Raw genomic sequence first — 20,310 nt, forward strand, 5'->3', positions numbered from 1 at the left:
GAAAACAGGTCTACCCAATGCCAGTCAACCCTTCCTGGCTTCCCGGTGGCTGATTCCCATTTTTCCCTCTCTGCAAAGAAAGGCACACTGGAACCTCCACAAAATGAAAATAAACTTACCCAGTACAACTCAACCATCTTGTCCGCCCATTAAATCCTCTCCTCCATTCTCCACCTTCCCTTCCCTATCCTCCTCTCCTGTCCCGCAGTCCTGCACCACTCCTTCATCATTTCCCTCCCCTGACTTTTCATTCTGCACTTGCCCTTCCTTGCCCTGAACCACTCCCACGAGTTAATACCAGCCTGCTCTTAACTCAGCACGACCTGATCCTGGGTTTGGTATTGATTTCCAAGTACAGTGCTACCAAGGCATGGATACTATAGTATACACAAACACATATAGAATCTTACATCTGCACTCATTTCCTATCGATATTCCTCATTTCAATTTCAAGGTTCAGGTATATAAATGGAAATTGTCTATTTTTCAAATTCAGAGTAGCAGAGTCAATTTACCATTCAAGCCTTTATTCCCAAATTCCAAAATAATTTAAAGTGACAGTGGTCATATTGTGTTCAGTCTAAGTAAGACTTGATAGAAATGCTAATGTCAGAGTGTAGCGCACAAAGACTCCGAGAGACGAATAGAGTGAAGTCGATGAGGCTTTATTAAGCGTGTCTGTTCCCCGCAGCTCGATAGTAGAATGGCCTGCGGGGGAGGACTCCGGCTTCTTATACTCCGCCTTCAGGGCGGAGCTAGAGGTCAACGGCCAACCAGGACCCGGGATCTGTCAGCCAATGACATTAGGGCTTCCAGTCCCACATGACCCCTAATACATACTACCACATTCACCCCTTGTCAAAAATGAACCCGGCGGGGTGATGCTTCGCATGGTGGTAAGGGTTTACAGGGCTGGTCCTGGGAGGAAAACATTCATATGGCAATACAGTATGTACAATTTTGTCCTGTTTCAACTATTTACAGAAGGTATCGGGAGAAAAAGCAAAATGTTCTTGTGAAAAGTCCATATATTGATTTAGATCGACGCCACGAGTCGTTCGGGCGGTCTGGTCGTCCGTGTCGATCGCCTCGGCCCCGGTGGTGGTGGTGGTGCTTGTTCCGGTGTTGTCGTCTCCGGGAGCCTTACGGTTTCAGCTTGGGCTTTATTCTTGGTCGGGCCTGAGGGGAGGGGAACCGATCCTCCTGGGAAGGGGGCGGTCGCGGGGTGCGGCGGTGGCAGGAAGGGGGGGGGTTGGGTGAATGGTGTCGGGGGGGTGTGTGTGTTGCCGGCGGGCGCCAGATCCCGCAGGGAGACCGTGTCCTGTCGGCCGTCGGGGTACTCCACGTAAGCGTACTGCGGGTTCGCGTGGAGGAGGTGAACCCTTTCGACCAATGGGTCCGCCTTGTGTGCCCGCACATGCTTTCGGAGCAAGATGGGTCCTGGGGCCGCCAGCCAGGTCGGCAGCGACGTTCCAGAGGAGGACTTCCTAGGGAAGACAAGGAGACGCTCATGAGGCGTTTGATTAGTGCTCGTACATAATAGCGACCGGATGGAGTGGAGAGCGTCCGGGAGGACCTACTGCCACCGTGAAACTGGGAGGTCCCTGGACCGTAGGGCCAGTAGGACGGTCTTCCAGACCGTGCCGTTCTCTCTCTCTACTTGCCCGTTCCCCCGGGGGTTATAGCTGGTCGTCCTGCTTGAGGCTATGCCCTTGCTGAGCAGGAACTGGCGCAGCTCGTCACTCATGAAAGAGAACCCCCTGTCGCTGTGGACGTATGCGGGGCAACCGAACAGTGTGAAGATGGTGTTCAGGGCTTTAATGACTGTGGCCGCGGTCATGTAAGAGCAGGGGATGGCGAATGGGAAGCGGGAGTACTCGTCCACCACATTAAGGAAGTATGTGTTGCGGTCGGTGGAGGGGAGGGGCCCTTTGAAATCCAGACTAAGGCGTTCAAAGGGGCGGGAAGCCTTAATCAGGTGCGCACCATCCGGCCTGAAAAAACGCGGTTTGCATTCTGCGCAGATGTGGCAGTCCCTTGTGACTGTATGGACCTCCTCTAAAGAGTATGGGAGGTTGCGGGACTTGATAAAGTGGAAAAACCGAGAGACCCCCGGGTGGCTGAGGTCCTCGTGGAGGGTTTGGAGGCGGTTAATTTGTGAGTTGGCACATGTGCCGCGGGATAGGGCATCGGACGGCTCGTTCAGCTTTCCGGGACGATACAAGATCTCGTAGTTGAAGGTGGAGAGCTCGATCCTCCACCTTAAGATCTTGTCGTTTTTGATTTTGCCCCGCAGTGCATTATCGAACATGAAGGCTACCGACCGTTGGTCGGTGAGGAGCGTGAATCTCCTGCCGGCCAGGTAATGCCTCCAGTGTCGCACAGCTTCCACTATGGCTTGGGCTTCCTTTTCCACTGAGGAGTGGCGGATTTCTGAAGCGTGGAGGGTTCAGGAGAAAAAGGCCACGGGTCTGCCCGCTTGGTTAAGGGTGGCCGCTAGAGCTACGTCGGAGGCGTCGCTCTCGACCTGGAAGGAGAGGGACTCATCGATGGCGCGCATCGTGGCCTTTGCGATATCCGCTTTGATGCGGCTGAAGGCCTGGCAAGCCTCTGTCGACAGAGGGAAGGTCGTGGTCTGCATTAGGGGGCGGGCCTTGTCTGCGTACTGGGGGACCCACTGGGCGTAGTATGAAAAAAACCCCAGGCAGCGTTTCAGGGCTTTTGAGCAGTGCGGGAGGGGAAATTCCATGAGGGCGCGCATACGTTCGGGGTCGGGGCCTATTATCCCATTGCGCACTACGTAGCCCAGAATGGCTAGCCGGTTGGTGCTAAAAACGCACTTGTCCTCGTTGTACGTGAGGTTCAAGGCTTTGGCGGTCTGGAGGAATTTTTGGAGGTTGGAGTCGTGGTCCTGCTGGTCATGGCCGCAGATGGTTACATTGTCGAGATATGGGAACGTGGCCCGCAACCCATGTTGATCAACCATTCGGTCCATTTCCCGTTGGAAGACCGAGACCCCGTTTGTGACGCCAAATGGGACCCTTAGGAAATGGTATAATCGCCCGTCTGCCTCGAAGGCTGTGTACTTGCGGTCACTTGGGCGGATGGGGAGCTGATGGTAGGCGGACTTGAGGTCCACGGTGGAGAAGACTTTATATTGGGCAATCCGATTGACCATGTCGGATATGCGGGGGAGAGGGTACGCGTCTAGTTGTGTGTACCTGTTGATGGTCTGGCTATAGTCTATGACCATCCTTTGTTTCTCCCCTGTCTTCACTACTACCACCTGTGCTCTCCAGGGACTATTGCTGGCCTGGATTATGCCTTCCTTTAGTAGCCGCTGGACTTCGGACCGAATGAAGGTCCGGTCCTGGGCGCTGTACCGTCTGCTCCTAGTGGCGACGGGTTTGCAATCCGGGGTGAGGTTCGCAAACAAGGACGGGGGTTGCACCTTGAGGGTTGCGAGGCCGCAGATAGTGAGTGGGGGTATTGGGCCGCCGAATTTGAACGTTAGGCTCTGTAGATTGCACTGGAAATCTAATCCCAGTAATGTGGGGGCGCAGAGTTGGGGAAGGACGTGTAGTTTGTAGTTTTTGAACTCCCTCCCCTGCACCGTTAGGGTAACTATGCAGAAACCTTTGATCTGTACGGAGTGGGATCCTGCAGCTAGGGAAATCTTTTGTGCGCTGGGATAGGTGGTCAAGGAACAGCGTCTTACCGTGTCGGGGTGGATAAAGCTCTCCGTGCTCCCGGAGTCGACTAGGCATGGTGTCTCGTGCCCGTTTATTAGCACCGTTGTCGTCGTCGTCTGGAGTGTCCGGGGCCGAGCTTGATCGAGCGTTATTGAAGCGAGACATGGTTGTAGTAGTGGAGCGTCTTCCTCGAACCCCGTGGAGCCGTCGACACTGGGGTCCGTTGTTGCCGTCCAAGATGGCGTCAGGGATGAACAAAATGGCTGCCCCCATACATCGCACATGGCTGGGGGGTCACAAGATGGCGGCTGGGGTGGACAAAATGGCCGCCCCCATGCGTCGTACAGGTCTGGGGTGGTCCAAGATGGCGGCGCCCTTCCTCCCCTCGTGGTGGCCGGGACCCAAAATGGCGGCGTCTGCGGGTCGCACATGGGGCGCTGGGGGGGTTGGGGAGCGTTAGGACAGCGCGGGGCTCCCTCATCTCTGGGGCCGGCGGGTCATACGTGGGGACGGGGGGGGGGGGGTTGGGGAGCGTAAGCGGCGTGCAGGGCTCCCTGATCTCCCGGGACAGCGGCAACCTCGCGGGACCGGCACACAACCGCGAAATGGCCTTTTTTCCCGCAGCTCTTGCAGATTGCTGCGCGGGCCGGGCAGCGCTGCCGGGGGTGTTTCGCCTGGCCGCAGAAATAGCAGCGGGCGCCCCCGGTGCGACTTGGCGTTTGGACCGCGCAAGCCTGTGGGGTGTCCGGGGTGGGGGGTGGGTTTGTCGCGACGGGTACGTACGGAGTCCAATGGGCTGCCGCGCGGTCGGGGCCGTAGGCGCGGGTATTCCGCGCGGCCACGTCTAGGGAGGCTGCTAGGGCCCGTGCCTCTGAGAGTCCTAGCGACTCTTTTTCTAGAAGTCTTTGGCGGATTTGGGAGGAATTCATACCTGCCACAAAAGCATCGCGCATTAACATGTCCGTGTGTTCATTTGCGTTCACCGAAGGGCAGCTGCAGGCTCGTCCCAAAATCAGCAGCGCGGCGTAGAATTCATCAATCGATTCTCCGGGACTTTGCTGTCTCGTCGCGAGCTGGTAGCGAGCGTAGATTTGGTTAACTGGGCGGACATAGAGACTTTTTAGTGCTGCGAACGCCGTCTGGAAATCCTCCGCGTCTTCGATGAGGGAGAAAATCTCCGTGCTTAACCTCGAGTGCAGGACCTGTAGTTTTTGGTCTTCTGTGACCCGGCCGGTGGCCGTTCTGAGGTAGGCCTTGAAACAAGTCTGCCAGTGCTTGAAGGCTGCTGCCGCATTCACTGCGTGGGGGCTGATCCTCAGGCATTCCGGGGTGATCCTGAGCTCCATAGTCCTTTTTAGGCACGCTTAATAAATTGTAGCGCACAAAGACTCCGAGAGACGAATAGAGTGAAGTCGATGAGGCTTTATTAAGCGTGTCTGTTCCCCGCAGCTCGATAGTAGAATGGCCTGCGGGGAGCACTCCGGCTTCTTATACTCCGCCTTCAGGGCGGAGCTAGAGGTCAACGGCCAACCAGGACCCGGGATCTGTCAGCCAATGACATTAGGGCTTCCAGTCCCACATGACCCCTAATACATACTACCACACAGAGCAATAATCTCCAGACACAACTGTATAAACATTTAATCCTGGGTAGAAGCACAACCTCCATGCAGCTGCTCCCTGGTCATGTTTCGGCTATCTTTGCATCAGTCAATACAACATTTAATGCCTCTATAATCGCCAAGCTCAGGGATCCCTTCTGACACATTCTGTTTGCAGTGAGACCAGCTGAACCCAATCTTTACCCTCACTGTTACTGGGGCAGATGACTCATTTATCCATCTGTCCACCCAAGCTGGGTCAGCCTCTCAAGATCTCTGTCCGTTCAGATGTTTGTCAGCATTTCAATGCTAGTGCCTGACTAACGTAAGGGAAACATGATGGCCTTGCTACCGGGCTATTTTGTCTCAGCTCTATACACATTTGTACCTCTTGAGACTCTTCTAAAGCACTTAGCTTTCAGCTGTCAACCGGCATGCTGTTGGTTTCCAACTGGAGTTTCCTTTTTATGAGTTGGCCCCTTTATAATCCTTCAGGGTCAAAAACACTTGGTCAATGGAAGTTCAAACCACAATTGTCCTTCAAGTTACCTCTCAACCACTTTTACCCAGGATGTATTACAAGAAGGAACAATTAAGTTTAATTAAGACTCCATTGAACAATGGCATTAAAGATTCATCGTATTTTAGTTTTCATTGATTAGAAAATCTGAGCTAGAGATTGCCCAGGAATCTCACACCATGGACACAATCCAGCAACCCCTTTAGCCACAGGCGCAAACCCTGTATGGCCACCAAATCTTGTAAGCGGACAAAAGGAGGATTTGCAGCAGTGAGGTCTCAGTTTGAGATCTTCCCTCTTCCATTAGTGATGTGATCAGTTTACATCGGGTGCAATCTACCCCAAATTGCAGAGTGTTGAACTGGCCGTGAAAAGGTGTGAACCACATTTCTATACATTTTCATAAATTACATTTAATCATTGGGTTTGACATCATAACGTCTGCCCACAATGTTTCCTCCGCCCCACCCCTGTTACATGACAGCATGCCAGCGCGAATCGCTACTGGTTTTCAAAAGGGAAAACAGTTGTGATGACCACTTCAGAGGGGCAGAGGTGCCTGTAGCCCCGGGATGGTTAGGGACATGCCAGGGCATTGCCTACTAGTACCCTGGCAGTGCAACTATTAAGGAAAATTCCAAGGGGCACTGGGAAGAGGCCATGCCAAGAGGCCATGGGGGGGGGGGGGGGGGGGAGGGGTTGTTCTCATCTCTGCGTTGTGGGGCAGCTCCCTCTTATGAATCAGGAGGAGCTTGCGGGTGGGAGTTCCCCTTCTGTGTGTGGGGGTTGGGGAATGATCCCCCTAATGCCAGAGTGGTGATGTCCTTAGGGCGGTATGTGTGTGGGGGGGAGGGGGGGGGGGAAGGTTCCCGATATCCATTGGGTTGGGGGAGGCCTGAAATTTAACTTTGAGATGGGGTACCTTTTATTTCAGATACCAACGTTTTCGGGGTGCTTTGGCCCCGCCCCTCCAGCTGGCTGTGTGATCCTCGCCAGTACTCTGAAATTGTGCAGGGTGCCATTAAATCATCCGAGAGAAGGCGGATGTGAAGAAAGGCGGCTGTGAAGCCAGCGAGTTTCACACAGCATTTCACGGCCAATCCAACACTGTGCAATTTAGGGAAGATTGCACCCAATGTAATTTATCACGTTATAATTACACACTCTGCCAGTGAAGGTGCTATACACTTACATCAACCTCTTGCAGATTCATCCCACATCAACAGATGAAAAGAAACCTGGGTACCACAATCGTACAACCTCTCCCTTTTGTTATTCTTTTACGGGATGTGGGCACTGTGCATCAATGGTGGAGGAAGTGATTGTTCGTGGAATGGGTGCCAATCAAACATGCTGCTTTGTCCTGGATGGTGTCAAGCTTCTTGAGCGTTGTCAGAGCTGCGCTCATCAAGTGGGGAGTGTTCCATCACACTCCTGACTTGTGCCTTGTAGATGCTGGACTGGCGTTGAGGAGTCACAAAGTGAGTTGTAATGAGGCAGGAGTGTGGCAACTGGGAATCTGCACAACACTTTCCCACCTCCACCCTGATTGAGTCTGAAAGGTAGGCCTGAGGACAGCCTCCTCCCCAGCCCCACCATCTGAGACCCTTTAAATGTTCCATTAATGTCCGCCTAAGAGCTTCATCCTGCAACCACTGGCATTTACCAAGCGGTGGGAGGTGGAAGAGGGTGGGCTGCTTGACATGCAGGGAGCATGATAAACAAACTCTGGTGTGATTGCTTGCAGGCTCCCAGGAGCGTTCCGCAAGCATAGCTATTCTGCCTGATCGAAAGATCTGGCACCAGGAGTAGGAGAGGACCCCTAAGTGTCATCATTCTGCCCTTGCTGCCGATGCCCTTACACTGTGACCCCCTTCGCGCCATCACTCGCCTGTGCCTAGGGTTCATCCTCAATCCAATGCGTGTTGTACCAACAGCAGCCTTCCCGGTGGTGGTTCTGGGATGGCATGGTAGCACATTGGTTAGCACTGCTGCTTCACAGCACCAGGGTCCCGGGTTCGATTCCCGGCTGGGATCACTGTCTGTGCGGAGTCTGCATATCCTCCCCGTGTCTGCGTGGGTTTCCTCCGGGTGCTCGTTTTCTTCTGACAAGTCCTGAAAGACGTGCTGTTAGGTGAATTGGACGTTCCGAATTTTCGCTAAGTGTACCCGAACAGGTGTCGGAGTGTGGCGACTAGGGGATTTTCACAGATTATTAGAACTACAGAAGTGCTGACGACCTTGGGGTTGTTGATCCCAGTGGAACGCCTGCTGCCTGAGTGGCATAAGATACGGTAGGCTGACCCAAAAAGAGGTAACGCAAGGGTCTGACCAGTTCTCCTGCCAGCGTTGAGACCCCTGTCGCTCCCACAGGATTCCACTCTGGAGGACTGCTGAGGTCTGATAATGGAATTCAGACCAGGGAACCCAGCAAAAAGATGTTAGGCAAGATTCTCTGGCCTCCCACGGCATGTTTCCCAGCGGCAGGAGGCAACCCGCCGCTGGCTGGCTATAGCACCTCCTGGTTCCGCCGTGTCAATGGGATTTCCCATTGAATCCACCCCACCTCACCGGGAAACTTGCAATGCGGGTGTGCCATCGACGGGACCGGAAAATTCACTGCCGTGAACAGCCAGAAGATCCCGCCCATTGCATATGAAGCTTGTACCCTTCCCCATTTTCTCAGCTAACAAACAGGAAGCACCGAGGAAGTCATCAAGTTAATGTTTTTGGAAGTGAACAATTTTACTCACAGCACGGAAGTTAAACGTGTTGTAAGGACACCAACACATAAATCAGTATGATCAAATGTCCAGGCTCACCACCATGTGAAGGCTGGCAAAATGGACCTAAACTGCAGCAACATTTTCAGCGCAGGGAGGAATGGTGAATAATGTGTTTACACAATCAATAATTTGGATTTGAATGAAGTGATCCAGCAGAGGGCAGTAGAGCGGAGCTGCTGATTGGCCATTGTAAGGATCAAGAGGAAGGCTCGAGGGCAGGTAGAAGTGGAAAGTTGAACCGTGATGTCACAACCTGCAGGTAAGGGATTGTTTGGTGACTGGTAAGTAGTTTTTATTTATTTTCCCTCAGGTGTTATCGTGCGGGGCGCAGAGGTTGCTGAGTGAGTGCTTGCTGAGAAGGGGAGTGAATAACAGGTAAGCTCTTTCTTTCTTTTTTTTTATCTAGAGGGGATGACAGGGAAGGTAGTGCAATGTTCCTCCTGCAGAATGTTTTGTCCCTGCTGATTTCATCTGTGGGAAGTGCACCCATCTCCAGCTCTTCAGAAACCGCATTAGGGAACTGGAGCTGGAGTTGGATGAACTTTGGATCATTCGGGAGGCAGAGTTGGTCATAGATAGAATCTTCAGGGATGTAGTTACTCCGAAGAATAAAGATAGATGGGTGACGGTGAGAGGGGCTGGGAGGAAGCAGTCAGTACAGGGATCCCCTGTGGCCGTTCCCCTTAGTAACAAGTATACCGCTTTGGATACAGTTGGGGGGTGGGGGACTTACCAGGGTAAAGCCATGGGGTACAGGTCTCTGGAACAGAGTCTGTCCCTGTTGCTCAGAAGGGAAGGGGGGAGAGGAGTAGAGCATTGGTCATTGGAGACTCCATGGTTAGGGGGTAGATAGGAGATTCTGTGGGAACGAGAGAGACTCACGGTTGGTGTGTTGCCTCCCAGGTGCCAGGGTGCGTGATGTCTCGGATCGTGTTTTCGGGATCCTTAAGGGGGAAGGGGAGCAGCCCCAAGTCGTGGTCCACATAGGTACCAACGACACAGGTAGGAAAAGGGATGGGGATATAAGGCAGGAATTCAGGGAGCTAGGGTGGAAACTTAGATCTAGGACAAACAGAGTTATTATCTCTGGGTTGTTACCCGTGTCACGTGATAGCGAGACGAGGAATAGGGAGAGGAGTTGAACACGTGGCTACAGGGATGGTGCAGGAGGGAGGGTTTCAGATTTCTGGATAATTGGGGCTCATTCTGGGGTCGGTGGGACCTCTACAAATGGGATGGTCTGCACCTGGACCAGAGGGGTACCAATATTCTGGGGGGGAAATTGGCTAATGCTCTTCGGGAGGGTTTAAACTAGTTCAGCAGGGGCTTGGGAACCTGAATTGTAGCTCCAGTATACAGGAGGTTGAGAGTAGTGACGTCATGAGTAGGGTTTCAAAGTTGCAGGAGTGTACCGGCAGGCAGGAAGGTGGTTTAAAGTGTGTCTTCTTCAATGCCAGGAGCATCCGGAATAAGGTGGGTGAACTTGCGGCATTGGTTGGTACCTGGGACTTCAATGTTGTGGCCATTTCGGAGACATGGATAGAGCAGAGACAGGAATGGTTGTTGCAGGTGCCAGGATTTCGATATTTCAGTAAGCTCAAGGAAGGTGGTAAAAGAGGGGGAGGGGTGGCATTGTAAGTCAAGGACAGTATTACGGTGGCAGAAAGGACGTTTGATGAGGACTCGTCTACTGAGGTAGTATGGGCTGAGGTTAGAAACAGGAAAGGAGAGGTCACCCTGCTAGGGGTTTTCTATAAGCCTCCGAAAAGTTCCAGAGATGTAGAGGAGAGGATTGCAAAGATGATTCTGGATAGGAGCGAAAGCAACAGGGTAGTTGTTATGGGGGACTTTAACTTTCCAAATATTGATTGGAAACGCAATAGTTCGAGTACATTAGATGGGTCCATTTTTGTCCAATGTGTGCATGAGGGTTTCCTGACACATTATGTAGATAGGCCAACGAGAAGCGAGGCCATATTGGATTTGGTACTGGGTAATGAACCAGGACAGGTGTTAGATTTAGAGGTAGGTGAGCACTTTGGTGATAGTGACCACAATTCGATTACGTTTACTTTAGTGATGGAAAGGAATAGGTATATGCCGCAGGGCAAGAGTTATATCTGGGGGAAAGGCAATTATGATGCGATGAGGCAAGACTTAGGATACATCGGATGGAGAGGTAAACTGCAGGGAATGGGCACAATGGAAATGTGGAGCTTGTTCAAGGAACAGCTACTGCGTGTCCTTGATAAGTATGTACCTGTCAGGCAGTGAGGAAGTGGTCGAGTGAGGGAACCATGGTTTACTAAAGCAGTCAAAGCACTTGTCAAGAGGAAGAAGGAGACTTATGAAAAGATGAGACATGAAGGTTCAGTTAGGGCGCTCGAGAGTTACAAGTTAGCTAGGAAGGACCTACAGAGAGAGCTAAAAAGAGCCAGGAGGGGATATGAGAAGTCTTTGGCAGGTAGGATCAAGGATAACCCTAAAGCTTTCTATAGATATGTCAGGAATAAAAGAATGACTAGGGTAAGAGTAGGGCCAGTCAAGGACAGTAGTGGGAAGTTGTGCTTGGGGTCTGAGGAGATAGGAGAGGTGCTAAATGAATATTTTTCGTCAGTATTCACACAGGAAAAAGACAATGTTGTCAAGGAGAATACTGAGATTCAGGCTACTAGACTAGAAGGGCTTGAGGTTCATAAGGAGGAGGTGTTAGCAATTCTGGAAAGTGTGAAAATAGATAAGTCACCTGGGCCGGATGGGATTTATCCTAGGATTCTCTGGGAAGCTAGGGAGGAGATTGCTGAGCCTTTGGCCTTGATCTTTAAGTCATCTTTGTCTACAGGAATAGTGCCTGAACACTGGAGGATAGCAAATGTTGTCCCCTTGTTCAAGAAGGGGAGTAGAGACAACTCAGGTAACTATAGACCAGTGAGCCTTACTTCTGTTGTGGGAAAAATCTTGGAAAGGTTTATAAGAGATAGGATGTATAATCATCTGGAAAGGAATAATTTGATTAGAGATAGTCAACACGGTTTTGTGAAGGGAAGGTCGTGCCTCACAAACCTTATAGAGTTCTTTGAGAAGGTGACCAAACAGGTGGATGAGGGTAAAGCAGTTGATGTGGTGTATATGGATTTCAGTAAAGCGTTTGATAATGTTCCCCATGGTAGGCTACTGCAGAAAATACGGAGGCATGGGATTCAGGGTGATTTAGCAGTTTGGATCAGAAATTGGCTAGCTGGAAGAAGACAAAGGGTGGTGGTTGATGGGAAATGTTCAGACTGGAGTCCAGTTACTAGTGGTGTACCACAAGGATCTGTTTTGGGGCCTCTGCTGTTTGTCATTTTTATAAATGACCTGGAGGAGGGCATAGAAGGATGGGTGAGTAAATTTGCAGATGACACTAAAGTCGGTGGAGTTGTGGTCAGTGCGGACGGATGTTACAAGTTACATAGGGACATAGATAAGCTGCAGCGCTGGGCTAAGAGGTGGCAAATGGAGTTTAATGCAGAAAAGTGTGAGGTGATTCATTTTGGAAGGAATAACAGGAAGACTGAGTACTGGGCTAATGGTAAGATTCTTGGCAGTGTGGATGAGCAGAGAGAGCTCGGTGTCCATGTACATAGATCCCTGAAAGTTGCCACCCAGGTTGAGAGGGTTGTTAAGAAGGCGTACGGTGCTCCGGGGAAATATTCAGGGAGTCCGGTAATAATAGCTTCATTGAAAATCTGGAGGCAGTTTCGCCAACACTTCGGGTTGGGTTTAGGGTCAAGGAAAATGCCGATTCGGGGGAACCACAGATTTGAGCCAGGAAGGTGGGATGGAAGTTTTCGGAAATGGGAAGAGAAGGGGATTAAGTCGCTAAAAGATTTGTTTCTTCAGGGTCGATTTGCAGGATTGAGGGAGCTGGAAGCGAAGTATGGGCTGGAGCAGGGAGAAGGATTTAGGTACATGCAGGTTCGGGATTTTGCCAGGAAGGAGATACAGAGCTTCCCAGCGGGAACCGGCCTCCACATTGCTGGAGGAGGTGTTGACGACAAGGGGACTGGAGAAGGGGGCAGTGTCAGCGGTGTACGCAGCTATTCTGGAAGAGGATAAGGCACCACTGGAAAGGATCAAAGCAAAGTGGGAGGAAGAGTTGGGAGAGGTTATAGAGGAAGGGGGCTGGTATGAGGTGCTCCGGAGAGTGAATGCCTCCACCTCATGTGCGAGGTTTGGGCTGATACAGCTGAAGGTGGTATATAGAGCGCACCTCACGAGGGCAAGGTTCAGCCGATTTTTTGAAGGAGTAGGGGATGTGTGTGAGCGTTGCGGGGGGGGGGGCCCGAATCATGTTCATATGCTTTGGTCCTGTCCAAAGCTAGGGGAGTACTGGAAGGAGATGTTTAAGGTAATTTCCAAGGTAGTGCGTGTGAAACTGGACCCCGGTCCCCAGGAGGCCATATTCGGGGTGTCGGACCAGCCAGGGTTGGAAACGGGAGCGGAGGCAGATATCATAGCCTTCGCCTTGTTGATCGCCCGAAGGCGGATCCTGCTGGGATGGAGAGCAGCCTCTCCACCCTGTGCTCTGGCGTGGCGGGGGGACCTGTTGGAATACTTGACCCTTGAGAAGGTTAAGTTCAAACTGAGGGGAAGCTCGGAGGGGTTCTACAAGTCATGGGCACTATTTATTATGCACTTTCAAGAACTGGATAACATCGAACATTAGTTGGGGGGGTGGGTGGGGTGGGGGGGGGGGGTTGTGGGGGGAGGGGGGTTGTGTAGATTAAGGGTGACTATGGGTAATCCCTGATTCCTTTTTGTCATTTGTTTATGTAAACATGTGGGCTGAGGTTTGGGGGTTGGTGGGCGGATGGGATCGTGGTTATTATGGGGATTGACGTATCTTGCTGACTTGTTGATGGGTGTAAATGTGGGAGAAAATGTGAAAAAGGAGAATTTTTTTTTAAAAGAAGGCATACGGTGTGTTAGCTTTTATTGGTAGAGGGATTGAGTTTAGGAGCCATGAGGTCATGTTGCAGCTAATGAACACTGTGGTGCGGCCGCATTTGGAGTATTGCGTGCAATTCTGGTGGCCGCATTATAGGAAGGATGTGGAAGCATTGGAAAGGGTGCAGAGGAGATTTACCAGAATGTTGCCTGGTATGGAGGGAAGATCTTATGAGGAAAGGCTGAGGGACTTGAGGCTGTTTTCGTTAGAGAGAAGAACGTTAAGAGGTGACTTAATTGAGGCATACAAGATGATCAGAGGATTGGATAGGGTGGACAGTGAGAGCCTTTTTCCTCGGTTGGTGATGTCTAGGACGAGGGGACATACCTTTAAATTTAGGGGAGATAGATATAAGACAGATGTCAGAGGTAGGTTCTTTACTCAGAGAGTAGTAAGGGCGTGGAATGCCCTGCCTGCAACAGTAGTGGACTCGCCAACTCTAAAGACATTCAAATGGTCATTGGATAGACATATGGACAATAAGGGAATAGTGTAGATGGGCTTTAGAGTGGTTTCACAGGTCGGCGCAACATCGAGGGCCGAAGGGCCTGTACTGCGCTGTAATGTTCTATGTTCTATGAGCCTAACTCGAATAAAAAGCAGAAAGCTTTTCAAACATTTGAATCTGCAGTGTGTAGGTAGTTGGATATTATTTGTTTCTTCCCATATACACAGTAGGCTGGATCTTACAGCCCCCTGCTGGAGATGTTTTTGACGATGGGGCACAGAAGATATGACCGGTGGTGAGCCCACCCATCCTTGACCTGGTCCCATTATACAGTAGGTAGGTGGGTGTTGAACCTGTTGACAAGTCAATTGATCTGAATAATACACTGCCCAGGCCATTAAACGGTCACCAGTGGCAGACATGCGAGATTTAGAAGGCTGCTTTTTAAATAACTGTGTGGAAAATGCAGGAAGTAAGCGTTGGGGGGGGGGGGGGGGGTTGCACCTCTTGATGTAGCCCTTTGCAACCTGCCCCCTCCCTGTAAAATGTTACCGCCACATTGTTCTTCCCAACCTGGTCTTCAAAACCTGCCTCCCACCATCCTCATACTGACCCTAGGTTCTACAATCCCTTCCTGTGGTAGTCTGTATTGAGGGTATTCTATATTAAGGGTATTATGATACTTATATTGGAGGTACCTCATATTAGAGGTTCCTTAGTAGAGCTCTGCCTGCTGGTCCCGCCCAGCAGGCCGGAGTATAAAGGTCTGTGCTTTCCCTGGCTGCAGCCATTCTGATACTGCGCTGCTGGGGAAGCATCTGGTGTAATAAAGCCTTCAATTGCTCTACAATCTCGCTTCTGTGGTAATTGATTGTGCATCACTTCCTACCCTAAAAGCACTAAAATTACCTTCGTCCGGGATCCAATGATCTTTCCCATGGCCTCCTTGCAGCACCCGGAGTGCCCACCACTGAGTTCTGGTGCTGCTGAGACAGCAAGGTCGGATCTTCCTCTCACTAAACAGCAGAGATCCGACCCTCACCTGCTTAAAAGCACCTGCACAGCATGTTATTGGACTGCACATATATGACTGTCATTTTTCAGGTAAGTGGAAACATATGATACTCACGCCAATGTCAGTATGTGCCTGAAGCTTCATCTGGAAAACAAATTGTAAACTGCAATGAAAAATCAAACTGATCGCCAACAAAGTAGGAAAAACAATAGAATCTCTAAGGAAAAAAATAGAAAAACATCTCGAAACAAAATGTATAATAGTCAAAACGGATGAAGTCTCATTTGACCAATATCAGTGAGTCTTTGAAGAAGCAACAAAGATTAGACAAGGGCAACATTAGATGTTATATTTTTAGATTTCCAAATGGCCTTTGATAAGATAACTTATAATAGGCCGATGAATAACATCAGAGCAGGCCTGGTCATGGGGCAAATAGCAGAATAGTTGCAAGAGAAAAAGCAGAAAGTAAGAGTAAAGGATAAGCTATTCAGAGTGGCAGATGGCAGAAAGGGTCCCACAAGGATCTGGCCAGGCACTACTTTTGTTCACAATTCATATTAATGATTTAGGCTTTGAAATTAAAAATGCAATTTTTAAAATTATGGAGAACATCAAATCTGGAAGAATAGTGAACATTTTGGAAGGCAGCAACAAATTACAAGAGGACATAAATAAACTGAGGGTAGTATATTAGCATAGATAGAGGATTGGCTAACTAATGGAAGACAGAGGGCAGAATTTTATGATTTTGTTTTCAGGAAGTGCTGTCTCGGGTGGGAGAATTGGAGGGCAGCCTACTAGCCACCTTGACGTCATGCAGACTCAAAACGTTAACTTTGTTTCTCTCTCCACAGATGCTGCCAGACCTGCTGAATCTTTCGAGCATTTTCTGTTTTTATATCAGATTTTCAACATCCGCTCTATTTTGCTTTTACTATTTGGGCTTCACTGGGGGCTGGCCGGGTCTCAGCTGTGGCCACCTTTCTCAGTGCTGCTTCTGGGACTGGAAATCTGCCAGCCATCTGACCATCTGATCGGCTGGCATCTCTCGGAGGCACGACTTCCTCCCCAGTGGAATGTGAAGTCACACCCTGGGCCAACAAACCGGCCGACTGCCTTTAAATGGCTGGACGCAATGCAGCCAAGTGGGGCAGGATTTGCCCCCAAATCAGGCAGGGAGGGCCACAGAGTCCATGTAAAATACCCCACTGAGAACACGTTTCCACTTCTGGAGCAGGGCAAAACCAGAAGCCATTAACATGGCAAGAAATTAAGTAGGGAAAAATGAAACAATTCTTTACGCAGAGTGTGGCTAGAATGTAGAACTCACTACAACAAGTAGTTGAGGTGGATGCATTTCAAGGGACGTTCGATAAACATAAGAAAGAGAAGGGAATAGAGGGTTCTGCTAATAGAGTTAGACAAGTAAGGATGAGAGGAGACGCAAGTGGAGCATAAACGCCAGCATGGACTGATAGGGTCAAATGATCCTGTGCTGTGAATACCATATAAGAAGCAACTGTATGGGTTTCCCAGTAAAACAGATCACAATCCTAACTCAAAAAGCAACACGTCGGCTGTAAAGCAGTGGAGGCATTCTGACAAAATGATTTCTATGTTGTGGTTGATGTAACACGTTGAATGCACTTCCAATTACATAAGTAGGTTCTGCCAACAGAAAAAAAAGGGGCGACTGAGGCGGCCAGGAAATGCTGCAAAGGCCAGGATAGGGAATTAATGGATTCTGACATTTAAATGATTAAACTCAGAGTTCAAAGGAATTGCAACTGCCCCGAAGTGATTTAAAAAGAAAGGTTGTTCCAAATACTGTTGGATCAAACAGAAAGCTAAGAATGAAGAGCCAGATTTTCAACGCTTTTAGTACTAAACCATCTCTGAGGAGCTATTATTGAAAACAATATTTTCCATAACGGACAAAAGATTTTGCAATTTTAAAACAATATGTGTAGCTGGGGAAATAAATATTAGATTTTTCACAGCACAACAAAGCAAGAAAAAGCACAATTGTTTAATCTGAATCAGTGAGAATCCCTCATATACCTTCCAGAACCCGCACAGTGCATTCCTCTGGCTGTAATGTTGAAATGACAGTCATGCAGAATAATGCCAGTTGCAGAGATTAGTGATTAAATTAGTTGCAAACCAATCGAAAATAAATATAACATGGCATCCAAACTTCACAGATCAGGGGCGTCATTCTCCGACCCCCCAGCGGGTTGGAGAATGGCCGTTGACCGCCGTGGATTCCGCCCCCGCCGCCCGCCGAAGTCTCCGAATGGAGAAAAGTCGGCGGGGCGTCAATGACGCCGCAGACCTCGGAGAATGGCACGGGTGGGCACAAGGCAATCGATTTTGGCCCTGCCGATATTCTCCCGTCCGGATGGGCCGAAGTCCCGTCGACGTGATGATGGGTCACGTCGGCGTAAATCAAACCACCTTTCAATCGGCGTCAACCTGTGCTCAAGGTTTACGCCAACCAGCGTAGAGGTGGGTGACGGCCTGGGGGGTTGGCCGCTGGACAGGCGATGGCGTGGCCGCAATCTGAATGTGTGGGGTAGAGGTTTGTCTAGGGTTTTGCGTGTGTGTGTGCGGCGGGGGGGGGGGGGGGGGGTGGGGGGGGGGGGGGGTGGTTAGAGTGGGCTGGGCTCCGGGGGAGTGCCAGGAGGGGGGGTGAGTGCCGGGGACGGGAGGCTGAGTGCCGGGGAGGGGGGATGGGGGGGTCCGTGCCGGGGAGGAGGATGGGGGGGGTCCGTGCCGGGAAGGAGGATGGGGGGGTCCGTGACGGGGAGGAGGATGGGGGGGTCCATGCCAGGGAGGAGGATGGGGGGACGGGGTCCGTGCCGGGGAGGGGGACGGGGGGGGGGGGGGGTGTCCGTGCCGGGAGGGGGACGGGGTCCGTGCCGAGGAGGGGGGGTGCGAGAGCAAGTGAGCTGGTCCACCTGGCCAGGTGCCAGCCTCCAACAGTTGGACCCATGCGGTCCATGCCACCTGGCTGGGGGAGGAGGGGGTATGGGCAATTATGACATGTCGTCGTTCCTCCCCCCCACCAGGTCGTCATATTTTCCGATCAGCCAGCGATGTTGGCCGCCGTGGTGGCAGCCGCTAATGTCTATGTTGCCCTGGATGAGGAGGAGGAGGAGGAGCGTGCCAGAGAGGCGGCGCAGGCTGCCGCAGAGGGGCAGGCGGCAGCCGCCCAGGCTGGAGGGACACCTGACCGACAGGACGAGGAGGGGGAGGAGGACGTCGCGGCCCCACGGCAACGGAGGCACCCGAGGGCGCCCCATGTGTACCGGCCCCGGCAGTCATACCAGGACCTCACGGACCGGGAATGCAGGAGGAGACTCCGGATGAGGCGGGAAACCGTGGCACACATCTGCCACCTGCTGGCACACCTGTCACCGCGTGGCACTGGCGGGGACACCCTCTCCCCGTGTCCGTCAAGTTTAAGGTGGCCCTGAACTTTTATGCAACGGGGTCATTCCAGGCACCGAGTGGGGACCTGTCCGGCATATCGCAGACATCGGTGCACCGGTGCATCCGGGTAGTGACAGACGCCCTATATGCCATGACGCACCGCTACATCCGCTTCCCTGTGGACCGGGCCAGCCAAGTTGCCCGGTCAATGAGGCGGAGAACCACTTCAATGGTGCCCATGTAGCGACAAGGGGAGTGATAGCGAGGTGCTTTGGCGTGCTGTAGATGCGTTTCAGGTGCCTGGACCTCTCTGGGGGCGCCCTCCAGTATCGGTCAGATAGGGTCGGCCGCATCATTGTGGTGTGCTGCGTCCTGCACAATATAGCCCAGCAGAGGGGATATGTGCCGCAGGCAGAGGAGGGCGGAGTGGAGGAGCAGCAGGAAGAGGCGCAGTCCTCCCCAGATGAGGGGGATGGGGGCAATGGTCAGGGCAGACGGGCTAGACACGGGCGGGTGGCTGTCCACCGTTACCGGCTGGCCCAGCGGGCACGGGACAGGCTGATAGCCGCCCGCTTCACTGACTAGATGGTTGTGGGAATCGGGTAGTATGGCCACAGACCGCACACCATGGCAACAGCCGACCACCCACACCCCCCACCCATCCACCCACCCAGCACCCTCACCCCCCTCCCCAACCCCACCCACCCCACCCGCATCCACACCACCCCCCCATTGCCGATCTACCTGCGGCACAACGGCCGGGCTCACACAGTTGCCGGTGGACGCGTGTCTATTGCAGGCCATGGAGGATGATGACAACCCGCCCTGCGGTGAGCTCCTGGCTCCACATCGTTGGACTATGTCTGACCCATGGCCACAGTACCACCATCCACCCGGACCATCCCTGCATGCGGCTGTGACACTGCAGCGCACGGTCCCGTCCTCTGCACGGGGGATGTTGATGGCGGCCCAGGGGGAAGGGGGCAGACTCACCTGGGGCTGAGGTAAGACCACCCCTCACACACACACTTGCGCTCAACGTAAATGACACCCCCGCACGCTTTGGACAGAGCACAAAGGCAGCTTCTGTAGGTGTAACATTGACTTTAATAACGAACGGAGTTCATGCACGTGCCCTAGCCCCTAAAACTCATCTGTGCCCTGCACCTGTGCCAACTTACTCAGTGTCTAATTGTTTGGCCTTACGGGCCCTTTGACTACGCCTAGGTGGTTCCCCAGACGGTACAGCAGAACTGGAGGTGGACTCCTGTGATTCCTGCCCTCTGACACGGGATCCCTTTGGCGGCCGTTTCCTGGGGCGTCCTGGCCTAGATGGGCCAGGCTGCGGCCCGGGCGACTGGGATGGCGAGCTGCCAGCCTGTCCTGCCCGTTGCCCACCCGATGCACCTGGGACGGGAGGGGGGAGTCTGAGGTGTCGCGGTGTTCCGGGACCTCCCCTACAGGGGGACCCGGGACGGACCACAGCACCTCCTCCTCCCTCGGGGTGCCCGATGGCCCCCAGGCCTCTACATGGGTGGGGGATACGAACGGACTGGCCATCCGACGCCCCCCCGACATCTGGCGCTGCCAGTCCTGGAGGCCCGTGCTGGTATCGACAGGGGTCTGCAGGTTTGCAGCCATGGAGCTCAGGGGATTGGCAAACCCTGTCTGTGACTGTGCGACGCCGGCTCGCACATGGGCAATGGCACTCCCCCTCCCCCATATCCGCCTTCCCCCATTTCCCCAAGTGAATCCAGCCCTAACCTTAACCTCGGCAATACACGCGCAACCGATGGCGTGCATTCATATACCTGTCTAAC

At 52.2% G+C, this 20,310-nt stretch overlaps 1 protein-coding gene across 1 annotated transcript in view; it reads right to left on the reverse strand.

Moving 5' to 3' along the window:
• LOC140426522 (WD repeat-containing protein 64-like) overlaps window positions 1-20,310 on the reverse strand; it is a 227,758-nt gene that overhangs the window by 147,766 nt on the left and 59,682 nt on the right. The window contains exon 5 of the mRNA XM_072511402.1: window positions 15,167-15,196. Within this exon, the coding sequence (XP_072367503.1) occupies window positions 15,167-15,196 (30 nt within the window). The remainder of the gene's footprint in view (window positions 1-15,166; window positions 15,197-20,310) is intronic.

This window comes from Scyliorhinus torazame, chromosome 1, assembly GCF_047496885.1.
Source record: "Scyliorhinus torazame isolate Kashiwa2021f chromosome 1, sScyTor2.1, whole genome shotgun sequence".
Classification (NCBI taxonomy): Eukaryota; Metazoa; Chordata; class Chondrichthyes; order Carcharhiniformes; family Scyliorhinidae; genus Scyliorhinus; species Scyliorhinus torazame.